The sequence below is a fragment of the Malus domestica genome, chromosome 15 (assembly GCF_042453785.1).
Source record: "Malus domestica chromosome 15, GDT2T_hap1".
Classification (NCBI taxonomy): domain Eukaryota; kingdom Viridiplantae; phylum Streptophyta; class Magnoliopsida; order Rosales; family Rosaceae; genus Malus; species Malus domestica.
The window spans coordinates 8,856,021-8,871,123 of NC_091675.1; the positions used below are offsets into that span (position 1 = coordinate 8,856,021).

The 15,103-nt window shown below is 34.5% G+C and overlaps 1 protein-coding gene across 1 annotated transcript; it reads right to left on the reverse strand.

Annotated features, from left to right (window-relative positions):
- Nucleotides 1-9,806: 9,806 nt before the first annotated feature.
- On the reverse strand, nt 9,807-14,383 carry LOC103435045 (UPF0481 protein At3g47200-like). The gene is made up of 2 exons (XM_029093334.2): nt 14,268-14,383; nt 9,807-11,309 (listed from the first exon to the last, which is right to left on the reverse strand). The coding sequence occupies exon 2, from the start codon at nt 11,270-11,272 to the stop codon at nt 9,986-9,988; it is 1,287 nt and encodes a 428-aa protein (XP_028949167.1). The 5' UTR covers nt 11,273-11,309; nt 14,268-14,383; the 3' UTR covers nt 9,807-9,985.
- Between the last annotated feature and the right edge of the window lie 720 nt (nt 14,384-15,103).

The window sequence follows — 15,103 nt, forward strand, 5'->3', positions numbered from 1 at the left end:
TTTATTTTGGGCTTTAACAATCAATAACAAAATGACATCATCAAGATTACGTCATCTGGCAATAATGGTCCATTCACGTGGAGATGGAGGAACTTTCATTTAGTGGACGTATATAATTGAGGGCCATGACCTATGAGGCCATTAATTATAGAACAGAGGCATACAAACTACCATTCAAACATAAAAAACTAAAATCTTCAAGAAACAAAATATGCATCCCTCTTTTCTTCTGTTTCTTCTATTTTGAATCGGTCCAAAGATTAGAAACAATAAGCATGAGTATTCCTACAATCAAGGAATAACGTTACTTATTTTATTAATTTAATCAAAAAATTAATTTGATAAAAAGGTTACAATAAAATAAAGTTGAATTACAATCATCATACATGTTTTAATAAAGTGGACTATTTCTAATAAGGCATACAAAAAATGGACTTATATTAAAGAATATTCAATTTTGTTTACCCTTCTCTTTATGTGATGCGAAAGAAACTGTTATTAACACTCTAAAAAAATCATCATTAACCAATCTACGAAGCGAAAAATAAGAAAAAAAAAGTGTGCATTATAACATATTTTGGAATGCAAGTAACGTTGGTGTTTAATATTCAGAAGCATGCTTGTGATTTCCAGAACACCTGCTTCTGCCACATCTTCCATCCCAGGCGAGATCTTCTTGCCCTTGCGCCTTCTCTTTGTAACTTTTATTTTCGTCTCGAAAAAAATTCACATTTATACTTCGCATTGGGTTGGTTTGTCATCATTGCCTACAATTCATGTCCAATAAAAGCCAATTCTCAATGGTGGTGGATCCAACAAGATTTCTTGTTGGATAATTTGGAGGGTGTTTCTTATGTGAAGATTGTTGGTACCATATATTGGGCCTCGTCTTTGAGCCTCGTCTTTGGACCTCATTCCTAAACTCATGATTTATGTAAAAGAGGAGAAAGCCCTTACTCTATAAAAGGGATCCTCCTCACCTTCATTAGGGGAGAAAAACAAGGCCTCACATCCAGATAGCCTCACAACAATATAGAGGGCAATACCCTCTTAGCCAAATAGAGAGCAAAATGGCAAGGGCTACATCCACAGAGAGCTCCCTTGCCGATCTATTGTAATCCATACATTCATACAGTGAAATGGAATCAACACCAGTGTGGATGTAACCCAATCATTGGCAGTGTGGATGTAGCCCAAGCATTGGGATGAACCACGATACATCTTTGTATTATTATGCGTTTGTGTGATTCACAGTCGGATTTACGTTGGTCCAAGATCTTCCGGATTTTGTGCATCAACAAAGATAATAAAGATAACAACTTGCACGCCGTCTGTTTGATGTATTGTATCAATTAAGTCATGGTCCTCTTACTGTTGCAATTCTATTTTCGCAGTGCCGAATTGAAGGGTAATTTGGAGGGTTTTTATTTTTTTTCCCTAGCGAACAATGGCCTGTAGACATATAGAGAAGGTTATCTAGGGCGCAAAGCATCTAATGGCCAAGCGAAACGGAGCTTTGCATTTGAATGCGATGCCGTATCATTTCTCGGAGGAGTTTGGTGAAGAGCATTTGCCACCAGAGTGGTATCAGAAGGCATTCCCCAAGTTGACGAAATTAACCCAATTGTTGAAAAATGTCGATTTGATTGATGGAAGGCTAGTTAATATCAGTGATGGTTCGATTATCATTGACGACCGTGTTGAACACAGAATGCTTACTTTTAAGTCACCTGCCACGGTATTTATTGGAGCTCCATTGGTACAGAAAGCGCTGAAGAATAATGTGGCGGCATTTAGGGAGGTGTAGAATCTATAAGACTATAACCCGTTTGTGTGTTTTGGTACACCTGGTGAAAGGGAGCCCGTCATTGTGAAATCACTCTCCACAGTAGGTGGCTTTCTCAACATCTCTGCCCAACAAAGGCTGTCAGTGCGTGTCAAAATATCCCCACAGGTCGCACAACACCGCATATGGAGTGGCACACTTGAGGAGGTACTCAATGGATTGAAATCCGAGCTGGATTGTTTGGATTATCGGTGCCCAAGTAAACGGACGAAGATGGGACAGCAGATAGTTTCTAGCTGTCTAAAGTTCTTGGCTGACACATCCACATCTGTTGCATATGAGTACGACTCCTCTTCATGGACACGCCTTGCGCCTGCAAAAGTTATTGACTCTTCTGGTTTGCAAAAATGGGAAGAGGTTCTTGATATGTTCAACGACCTCATTGATTGGTTGAAAAATGAAAGGGAGTTACTCGTTTCCGTAGCAAAGCTTGAGGTCATGAAAGAGGGGCTGTCTCAAGTCCAGGATGTGCTGACTGATAGAAGTGGATTAGAGATATTGAAGTGGATGTACGCGATGGGGTTTATAGCTGTGCTAGTGAGAATGGTTTCTGCTTGTGCATGGGAAGGTTTGTGACTTCAGACGAGGAGGATAGGGTTTGGACCCCAGGGCTCTTGGGCTTTGCCAAGGTTGTTAATCAGAGTAAACACCTCAATGTTGTCTTCAAAGATGGCAAGTCTGGGTAGATGTAATGTTCTACTTGCGAACTAGAAGAAATAGTTTTCTCCGAATTGTCTTCTATCCGCTGTAAACGCACCGTCTCCTGTAAGAACTTGTAAGCGAGCTCTATTATTGAAGATTTGAAGGCAGCCACCCAGCATTTTCCAAGTTAAAAGTGACACAAGGAGCGCTTTTAGTCAGACTGAATTAAAGTGCTTTTAGGCATGAGTTGAAAGCCGTAGGGAGCTTCTTATACGTATGCAAGCTAGAAATCACTTTTCTGTTTTTCTTCAGCCTAAAAGTCTGCATCTAAGTTCTGGATGTAAGACATAATCTGAAATCACAACAACAAGACATTAGGATCACGAATAAATCAAAATCAATATGAAATAGAGATCGACTAATTATATTGAACTTATCTGTAGAATTCGGAAGACATGGTTATGAAGGTGAAGCCTTTGATCCTTGCGAACAAAGTAGAAGTAGTCTTCTACTTCCAGTACCTCTGAATGAACTCTACTATCGAAATAGGCTTATAGTTTTCGTGAGTTTCTATCGGTATGGAAGCAGGGACTGCTCCTAGGTTATATAGCTAGGGTTTCAATCAATTCCTCCCTATTATCGGAAAGGATATCAACCCAAATCATATCTCATCAATTATAGTCCCATCATGACTCTTATTCCTTGTATTTATTTAATAAAGGCCCTTAATTGATTGCATGTAATTAGGACTCCAATATGTTTATTTCCTTAAGGCACCGAGAGTCCTAGAGATTTCATTAACTTGATTGCCAAGTCAATATTCCCTCAATTATTCTCGACATAATCATTGTCATTCACAAAATGGTTTTACATTCTCCCACTTGAATGTCAATGAGAATACCTTAACGAGATAAATATATATGGTGATCACTTGAGTCCACTAAAGTATGCAATCATACCTTTCAAGTAACTTGTCACTTTGAGACTAAGTGCAGAACCAAGGAAAACAAGGCACACATTGGACAGTTCCTTGCACTCCATGATTACATGCACACTCAACTCAAAGCACTATGTTACTAACAAAGTCATGATATCAAGAGCTAATAGTCAAAACATTAGCTCACAATAGTCGAACTGAAAATATGAAAAATATATTTCAGTACAAAAGTAGTTCACAAAAGAACTCAACAGCGTTGGTAACAAAATCCAACTTTTCTGTCAATTTAGAATATAATAAGAGAACAAGTAAAATACGACATACTGTTTACAAAATCAGGATCCCTTATTAAAACTTATGAACAAATTCTAAACCAAATTTACTCTTAAAGTATCAGTCACTAAGACTTCAAATTTTCAATACAAAAGGTAATCTTTACTCCCACTGATTAAAAGAGACAAAATTATATTACTCCCACTGATTAAAAGAGTAAAAGAACAAAAAACTTTATAAATGTCTACAAAACGAAACAGATACCTTTCACATACTCCCATTAGCAAAACATTAGTCATGGGATCTAGAACATAAAATTTGTGAGCTCAACATCTTTATTTTAGATATCTGTAGGGAAATGATTCTCATGACTGAAAAACTATACAAAATTATTTGGTCAGTTTTGTTCATCTAACAATTGACAGAAATAGAAAACTTTAACTGAATGTTTTCTTATTGCATCAAAAGCATATAATTCCAGAATCATCTTTGGACAGAAACTAATTATATTAGGTTTGCATAGCTAAAACACAAAATACAAGGGCAAACGTATATAGCTTCAACACTTTTGAGCAGATGAAGTATATGCAATCTTGTCAATTTCATGTTTCACTATACATTGATTTATATTTGTACTGAATAAGAAAACACTTTTGAGCAGATTAATTATTCATCAATAACATATAAATCATAAGTCAAATTTCTTGAACAACATATAAGAATTAATAAGTAAAACACCTTTGAGCAGAATATACTCATTAACCCTTCTTGAATTTCCTACAAGATTAGTTGCATATGTAACAAATAAAATATAAACAAGTATGATAATGTACGTTTTATTTACCAAAACTATGATCATTAAAAACATGCAAAATTGATGAGTGTGAAGCCCATAATACATTATTTCTCCCACTTGGGCAAACACTCAAAATTGCAAGATTAAACACTAGAGAAAGTGGTTTTCATATAACAAAATATAGGCTAGTTGAATCAATAAAGATAGTGTACACAATCCATTATATAATATAACATGGCAAATTTTTACAAAGTTTGGAGTTAGAAAAACTATCAAAATTGTAATCAAATAGGACACGTTGCAAGGTATGCAAAACTCCATTAGTATTTCCCAAGCTCCACCAAAATTTCAAATTTAATCATAATTTAAATAAAACCAATTTCCAATCTTTAATATGCTCAAAACACAAAAATTTCTTAAATAAATTTGTTGAGTCACAAAATAGTTGGTTTGGACATAATAAACCAATCTATATGTATCAAAATTAGGATTATATAAGGAACAATATCTCAACACCATTAATCGATCTAAAAGTGACAAGTGATTATATCAACCAATGGCTACAAAATTTATTTTAGTGTATGAGAGAAGACCCACATATGTGTTAAATATTAGATCAAAAATTAAAATGAACCTAATAAGAGAATCCAAACTCAAAATTTATGTTTTAATTCTAAAACAAAGTAGAATTAAAGTAAACACATAGATATCTCAATAACATCATTATTTTTTTTTCAACAATAATTTTAATCCAATTTAGAACTCACAGAAAATTAAGGCAAAAGATTGGCAAATTTACCTACTCATTCTCGATTCTGCAAGATTCATCATGGAAGTAGTCGAGTTGTGGAGGATCGAACCAACTCCAAATTGCATGATTGTTACACCTTTGGGCAGAAACTAATCATGCAAAGAAAATACCTGCATAGCTAGCCAAAACATAAAATACACAAAATACATATAGCTTCAACAGCTTTGGCCAGATGAACATATGTTAAAAGTATTTTATGATTTGTTATAATACTAATTTATAATTGGTGAGTGATTTCCTGAATTTCCCATTGGAACAAAAGTATTCACCATATAAATTAGAATTTTGATTTTTCAAAATAATCTTTTAGAATAGTATTAAATAACCGTTTTGTTGGATATTCAATGATTCTCAAAAGATTCAATCAGACACAAAAAGTATGTCGTTGTTGACATTGAACAATAGAGTTCTCGAAAGAGGAAACATGGTTATTCAGTTATTCAATAGGGACCAAAATGATCAATTAGTAAACTGATTCCACTTTCCAATTTTCTCAAAAGACAATTATCATCATAATCAGAATTGATGACCAAACAAAACATTGGTTTAAGCAAAACAAACCAATGAATCTTTAAATCAAAATTTAATCAGTTTTGTTTATAAAATTCATTAGTATTGAGAATTTGCATAACATAAGGACATATTGGAACCATAAACTTGTACAATAATTGGTACCAATAGATGTACACAAATCAGTGAAACAATATCACATAACAAAACTAGTTTTGAAGTACCAAAATTCAGCAGTACTACTTTAGTTTGCAAATTCACTAAAAACTCAATTCTCTTTAGATTGTCATGAAAATTTTTAGGTATGCACTAGACATATATGGCCACTATTTCGCAAAATTTCATGATTTTAAAAATTTTAAGCGAGCCAAACATGAATTCGAAAAGAGAGGTGCTTTAGAAACTGCAGAAAATGTCCAATATAGACCTGAGACTTCAAATTCACCAAATATTCATTGTTCATCCGATATGCATGAAAATTTTCAGACATAAAGTAAACATGAAAATATGTTATTTCCCAAAATTTCATAATTTTTGAGATTTTACAAGTGTACTAAAACCAATTCGAAATAAGTTGTGCTGCTAAAACAACAGAAATTCTGCAAACATACCCAAGACTAAATAATTCACCAAAACTTCAATCTTTCTCCAATATGCACGAATATGTTCAGGAATGAAGTAGACATGTAAAGCTATTGTCACCCAAAATTCCATGATTTTTTCGATTTTAAAAGTGGGCTAAAAAACAAAATCGAAATGGAATTTGCTGCAGAAACCGCATAAATTCTGCAGTACAGTCTCGAGATTAAAAAAAAAATTCACCAATAATTCATTTTCAAACTAATGCTTGTGAAAATTTTCATATTTAAAACAAACATCTCAATGTATATCATACTAAAGTTTCATGAATTTATGAGGTACATTGATATATCAAAATAATATCACAACAGAAGTCTGCAGAATTCCAGCAACATGGTATCACACTTAAAAAAAATTACCATAAATCCATTTCTTGTCAAAAAAAAACATGAAAAAATACCAGCGTCTACAATCCATTTAATATTATGACATGACCGAATGTCATAATATTTGGAGTTACGGAAGTCTATCAAGCCCAAGTTATTGACATTTGAAGACCCAAAAACTTAACAAGCGAGAGCATACATAAGACATTAGTGTCATGATGTTTACACATGCATCTCAATTTTTGATAAAGCAAGTGTAAAATTGCAGATATTATATTGTATTCAAAACTAAATATAAACCATGAGAACATAAAACCAAAACTTGCAGCTCCTTATATTTTCCCTCAATTATAAAAGGTTCTTTCATATAAGTTTTCTTAATCATGAGCATATGCTTATATAATCAGAAAATGTGCAACATGCCTAATGCAATTCTTCCATTCAATAAAATATCATTAGAATTATTCATATTAAGATTAAGAGTGAGCGGAAGCATGAAATTCCAGGAACTCATAAGAAAACTCCATATATAAGGACCCATGTATACATGGAAAACATGAGCGGAAGCAAGAAGACAAACCTCACAAACTCATAACAAAATTTCATATTAAACTGTATAAGAATTCATATTCGAAAACAATTATAAACCAAATCCAACTTTACTCATGACAGCGAATGATTCTCACCGAAAAATGCCAAGAGGGCAAAAACCCACACAACATAACGAAATTATTATTATATAGTTGTGTAACAAAACAGACCCCTTTATTATTATTAATTAAATGGAATTCCAAATCAAGGAAACCCTAAACAATGCCGAGCAGCAACAACAATGCCATCCAAGTCAATCTTGATCTTAACCATATCAAAATAATTAAATCAAACTATTTAGATGCAAATTGTGGCAACCCTCCAAACTCCAGAAATTGATAATATACACACATATTAATTAAGGTCACAACAAATTAAGAAGAAATTATCAAATTAACCAGGCGAAGGTCAAAATTCAATGCAAAATTGTATATATATATAGCTTTCATCAAATAGGTATAGAAGCAATCAGATTTGCTTCTTAATATCATGACATGGCTAAGAAAACTCATCTTTACGTCTTTTTACTCATAATAAGGTTGAAAGGAATCATGAAATTAAACAAGAAGGCAAGAAACCCAATGGAGAAGTGTAAATGTATCCATAGTCGCATATATGTTTTCACAACACTAAGACTCATTAGGTAAAACCCCAGCACGATAAAGCAGCGGACGTGTTTGATCATCTATGAAATTATAATCAAACACCTTACCTTTAATCCGAACCCTAAGCTTGTTGTGTGGCTCTGATACCACATGTAAGACATAATCTGAAATCACAACAACAAGACATTAGGATCACGAATAAATCAAAATCAATATGAAATAGAGATCGACTAATTATATTGAACTTATCTGTAGAATTCGGAAGACATGGTTATGAAGGTGAAGCCTTTGATCCTTGCGAACAAAGTAGAAGTAGTCTTCTACTTCCAGTACCTCTGAATGAACTCTACTATCGAAATAGGCTTATAGTTTTCGTGAGTTTCTATCGGTATGGAAGCAGGGACTGCTCCTAGGTTATATAGCTAGGGTTTCAATCAATTCCTCCCTATTATCGGAAAGGATATCAACCCAAATCATATCTCATCAATTATAGTCTCATCATGATTCTTATTCCTTGTATTTACTTAATAAAGGCCCTTAATTGATTGCATGTAATTAGGACTCCAATATGTTTATTTCCTTAAGGCACCGAGAGTCCTAGAGATTTCATTAACTTGATTGCCAAGTCAATATTCCCTCAATTATTCTCGGCATAATCATTGTCATTCACAAAATGGTTTTACACTGGAATGTATGACTTCTTACGATCCTCCATCGTAATATTTCTCTCCCTGGATGTAGCTAGGTATTAGATGCTATCGTCCTTTAGATTTGATGCTTCCAGTAGAAAACATATCAAACCCAATTCCAAATCCAATAGCAGAAATCGAACATGCAAATCCACAGAAACAATCAAAACTCTAAATCGTAAATCCCTAATTCAACATGCATCCTAAATAGAAAATTAATCCCTAAATAGAGACGATTACCGGGGCTTCTCGGTTACTTGCTGGACGTCCGGGATCTCAATCATCGGGGTCTCTTCCGTTTCAGAGAAAAGAAGAAGTGGTGACCGCACCAAGCACGGCGGCGGTGACGGATGAAGAATCGGAATGCGAAACGGGGACTTCTGAGCTCGCCGTTGTTGTAGAAATAGTAGAGAGAGAGAATCGGAGAATCGCTGGATCGTGGTGGCTCATGGCTGTGTGTGGTGGTGACTGTCCGGATTTGTGTGGTGGAGGGAGGCTTCGTTCGTCGGTTCGAGAGAGTTGCAGGCTTGCTGCAGTTGCTTTGAGAGAGAGACAGAGATGGTGGCTGTCCGTTGTGAGTGGGATGCTCGGATGAGGGAGTGCGAGGAGACTCACAGAATCCCTATAACAACGGACGGCCAAGATGTCTAACTTAATCCAAATAATAATTATATATATTTTATTTATATGGTTTCCGTAGTTAAGTTAGACTGAATTCCGTACCGAATACTTTGCGATCAGTTCGGGATGTTGTACCGATATTTTGGGATTTTGGGTTTAAGTTTTTCCTGGTTCGGGGTTGGGATTTTCGAGATTGTTTTTCAATATGTACGTATGCTTCATGCAAGCCTAGAAAAATTTGTCCAACGATCATCTCATATAAATATTTGAACCTACAAAATTTACGTAAGTGTATATTTAGTATTTACGCATGTATATTTAATCCATATGACCGTTATATATATTTGGTGGGTGTGGTGGGAGAGTGATTTTTCTTGCTTCATATTCATATACATGTTTTCCCTTCGTTACTTCAAAACAGGTAATGTTTGCATCTTTATTAAAGATATGATATGTGAAAATGTAATAAGTGCAGCATTACCTTTTTTTTAACTAGTTACATACGTGCATGCAATGAGACATTTTATTTATTTATTTATTTTAGGTACAAAAGAGACATATTATTTAATTTCACGCATAGACAAGCTACTGCAAATTAACAAATACATATATATAGAGTACACGTACTAGAAATTAAATGGGAAATAACAGGGAGAAATTAAATGGAAAAGTACGGAGTGCCTAACTTAGTGTTGATGCTTAGCTAGCAATAGACGACACCGTTTGTATGAGAGTGAGTATGATGATAAAAGTAGCAGCAATGACTGAAATAATTTTCCAAGGTGTGTTGAAATATTTATGTTTCAGATCTGCCTTCCATTTGTTCCACGGCTTTTCGTAGTACTTGTTGAGGTCCTTCATAAGAGTAGCATAATAGAATTCGTCTCTGAACACCAAAACACCTTTGCCAAGGCTGTTGATCAGAGTAGACACCTCATTGTTGTCACCAAGCATATTTTCAACAATTCCATTCTTGACAAGCAATTCCACATCATTTGGGGTGTTCACCAAATAATCCATGAGGAAGATATAATCATTAAAGTAGCGGGTATTTGGAGTGCAATGGCATTGCTCAAAGGCAACAAGGTTTCGGAGTACAAGCTCCGTGCTATCGGATATATTTAGATTTGGAATTTCCAAAATCCCTTCTTGAAAACACATATCAAATAGATTCTTGCTTGATCTCGCCTTAAACTTGACGCCAGCCTGGTGTAGTTTCGTCATACTGGGTACAGCTAGAGATTCGACTGACCCTCGATTTTCATTCTCTTCCTGATCCGTTGGTAGATTTAAGGTTCTAACCAAATCAACAAAATGCTCTACTTTAAAACTAGAAGAAGATCCCAAACCGTCTCTTTTCACATATAAACTCGTTGATACCTTGCAGTAAGTGTATGAGAGATCAAATACTGAAGGCACCGTCGCCGGCACCTCTGCAGTGGCAAAGAGATCCTCAAGAATGAAAAATGGCAGCTGATTTTCAAGCAAAAGCATGTCAGGACATATAATATTTATCAACCATGGTTTGTTAAAGATGCGGTCATTGCTATCGTGAACGATATACCCCCCGTACCTCAATAAGAGCTCAATGATGAACGCGGCATCCACAAGAATGATTCTTACAAATTCATCACTGCACAACTCAATGGTGTGAGCATAGCAACTGCGCAATTTCTCTTCCTTGCCCTTTATTTTCGTTACATAATCTTCCAAGCTGACCCCAGTCCGATATAAAAAATACTGCAGGTACCTCTTCTTGTGTTCTTCCATGTCTTCTAAGCCTTTCTTGCCATGGTGAATCGGACCTATAGAGACTACTTGAGGTGTGTAGGCCTTTTCATTTACACACCGTAGTTGTTCGGGAACTTTGTAGATGCAACACGAAGCGGACAAGGGAGTCAAACCATCCAACTCCTGACTCATTGAAGTTGTTAACTGAATGCGAGGATTTTCGAAGTCATGTGTAGCTTCGTTGCTTCCTTCCATTTAATGTTGATGTGTTTGTTACTCCAAATCGTAATTGCTGACAATGAGATGATGATCAGTGACGCATCAATAAAAAATTCTTCGATAATAGAGAAAATTAATCCAAACATTGAGAAAACATGACAACAATCAAAACTAATCTAGATAATAGAGAAAATTATTAATCAAAGAATTACAAATATAAAAAATTAAATTTTCTTTTATATATTCATGAAGAGAGCGTTTAGTCAGATTGAATTAATTTCTTCTACCTACCCTCTTATATTTTTTTTAATCTACCTGTAATGAGAGAAAAATATAGAACAAAATAGTAGTATCCGTAAATAATAAGTAATAAACTTGTATTCTTGTAATATTTTTTTAGAGTTATCATGTCCCGCTACACAATTAAAAGAGATTTTTTTTTTTTTTTTGGTATTTTGATATTTTGGCAACAACAAAAAGAAAAAAAATAAGACAACCCAAACTAACAAATATTCGACAATGAAAAAAACTAACAAATCATAGAATTGTCTATACAATTATTCGGAAACCTACAGGCAATTTTTATTTTATTTTATGTCTCTACAGGTAAGTGTCTACAAAGCAAACTAATTGATTTAACAAACCAAGCTGACGTGACGTTCCCTTGGGATTGTTACATAAACCTTGAATTCATCACCCACTGCTCAAGTGGAGCCAAATAGGACTCGGCTTCTCTGATCTCCCATTTCTTATACACTTTTATTTCTTTCTATTTTGTATATTGATTTTTTTATACAAATAATAAGACAAAAAATAATAGTAATATAAAATGTTGACGTGATTTAACCGTGACCGCACAAATAGGAGGGGATGAGAGTGTATGAGAAGTGGGAGGGCAGAGAAGCCAAGTCCGCCAAATAGATGCTGGTGTGTAAAGTTGGAGTCCAAATTTTCGGACCCGACTTCTCTGTCCTCCCACTTTCCATACACTCTCATCCCCTCCTATTTTGTACGATCATGGTTAAGTCACGTCAACATTTTATATTGATTTTTTTATAAAAATAATAAGATAAAAAATAATAGTAATATAAAATATTAACGTAATTTAACCGTAACCGCACAAATAAGAGGGGATAAGAATGTATGAAAAGTGAGAAGGCAGAGAAGCTAGGTCACAAATTTTCTGCACCCAAAACCCCCCGGCCTCCCTGTGCCTTTTTTTTTTGACACCTGTCCTTTTACATTACATCACTTAATCACAACTTGACGGCGTTACTATTAATACTAAAAAAAAAAAAAAAAAGGAGAAGACAACCAACCGGTTCACGCTTTTGAGCTTATGCGTTCACATCTATGCACATCACACCAGCCCTCCCTTCCCGTGTTCCCCTCTCTCCTCCCATCTAATTCCAAAGACGGGATGAATTCCAGAAATCAAAAGCTTCAGAATTTCAAAATCCCCAATATAAACACAGAAATTAAAGTCAATAAACCGCGAAACAAACTCAAAATTCCAAATCAAATGAGAGAGATGAAGATAAGGGGATCAGGATTTGGTGAGTTCCAGTCGCGGAGGGGTTGGCTGTTCACGGTGCTGGAGTCGCATGTCGGAGTGCGGCAAAGGTGGTGGTAAGCGAAGGTGGGATAAGGTATGATTGAGAATACCCATATTATGTTCCAAGATTCACTTCAAAGGTTTGGATGTGCTCGCCGGCACTGATAGGAGAGGAGGTGAGGAAGTCCGCCGGCGAGGTAGGGTTGGGGTGGGTGGGGGTTAGGGCAATGCTAGGTTTTTTTATGTATTATTTAGTTTATATTTTTTAACGGTGTTAGTTGAAGATAAGTTAAAAGCCAGGTGTAATTAAATTAGAAAAGGCACAGAGATGCCACATAAATTTTTGGATGCTAAAGATTTGAACTTGTAAAGTTGGCTCTATACAAGATAAGAGGATGAGAAGAGGCATTGCACTTGGAAAAGTACGCCAATAATTCAAAAATTAAACATAAGTAGTTCACTCTTAATTAAAATTAGACATAAGTAGTTCACTTTTAATTACACGAGACTTCTGATAATAAACTCTGTGGTTGACGTTCATAGAGCTGGATACTATCTATATATTAGGCTTAAGTGGTTAATTGAAGTTTGAAGATAATATTAATGCAGGTTGTACTTAATACTAGACACTTATAAAACTGAAACACATATACACAACCAAACTATTCAACTCAAAAATATTAAAAGGAAAGCCGCATCATTGAAGATGATTAAATAAACTGAAAAGATCAAATAATATAAATTAACGGAGGATTAAAAAAATAATTTAATCAAACTATAATAGTCAACCAGTTTGCATAAATCACTAGCTCAAGTTGTGCATAAATTGATGAAATGTGATATTCATACAAGAAACCAATCCTTTCTTATCTCAAACATGAACGCTCCTTAACTTTGCCGTATGACAACAATCAATAGCAGAGTGACATCAACAAAGTTACGTCATCTAGCACGTGAAGATAGACGAACTTTCATAGGCCATAATTGTAGAACAGAGGCATGCATACTACCTTTGGGTGTGGAGGTGCTCTGTAACATGAGCAAGAAATATCGGCATATTCTTAAACCATTTTTAAAGCATTTAAATTTGAATCAGTATCATTGAAGCAGAAAAGTGGATGCATCTATTTTTCCAAACATAAAAACGATAAAAAAAATATAAAAAAATAAAAATAAGAGAAAGATTTGTCTTCCAATAAGATTGGTTGTAAAGAAAATTGAGGTTTCAACGGAAAACCAATAACAATATAGGGAGTAGCTCAACTTCTTTGAAGTCCATAGAGACCTTCCATTATTTGTTATTATCAAGATTTTAGATCCAATTTCCGGCTAGCATGAAACATAACAATCAACTTAAAGCTTCCATAAAATGGATAGATTTGAGTTGCAAATCGTAGAAATTGAAATGGATACAACCCCGATGAAAGATTAAAGAGAGATGCAGAAGAAAGTGAAGCTGCAGGCAGGAATTCAAACCTGCTTATGTATAAGAAAATCAACGCATACAGATCGTCTTTTGCTCCTCCTGTTACCGATGAAGTGCAAATTTTCGCTTAATAATAGCACAATGATGGGATACGCAATTCTCCTATACATACTAATTGTAATCACAAGTTGCTATATAATTTACTTTGAAAAAAAAAACAAGTTGTTTTAATTTATACCAAAACCAAAAGAAAAAGAATTCCCATATGTTTGATTTGGTCGAGTTAATAATATGGTTTATGTCTTCATTTGTAAATGAGAAGTTTTAGATTTGATCATCGTCAAAAGTGAATTTGAGCCATATTATTATGGTTAATGCATTGTGAGGCTTAGCCCATTCCTTCACCCCCCTTAGACCTACCCCCAATTTGCTCCAACCCTTAGGCCAAATATGAGTTTTAACCAAAAAATCATTTTTGGGGCAAATTTAGGTCAAAATTTCCCTTGAGTTAGTGGACTGACTTACCATGTATGTGTATTTTTTTTTCAGTTTTATATTTATAAATCCATAAATTCAACTGTTAAAATCTAATATGATCAAACACAAGGGTGAAAAAAAGATATAACGGTCCAAATTTATATCCTATGGCTAAATAATTGAAAAAAAAAGTTCTTTCATATGTTTCATATTCTTTTATAGTGTTCCATGAGTTTCATGGTGTAGGTTTACTAATTTTTCAATATTTATCGAAATCTAAATATTTTTGAGTTAAAATTTTTACAAAATTAAATAAGGATAGTCTACAAATTTTTTTTTTAACTTTAAGAAAAAAAAATTATCCTAAATTCATTATTTAATAATTTCAGGCTAAAAATTTAATCCAAAA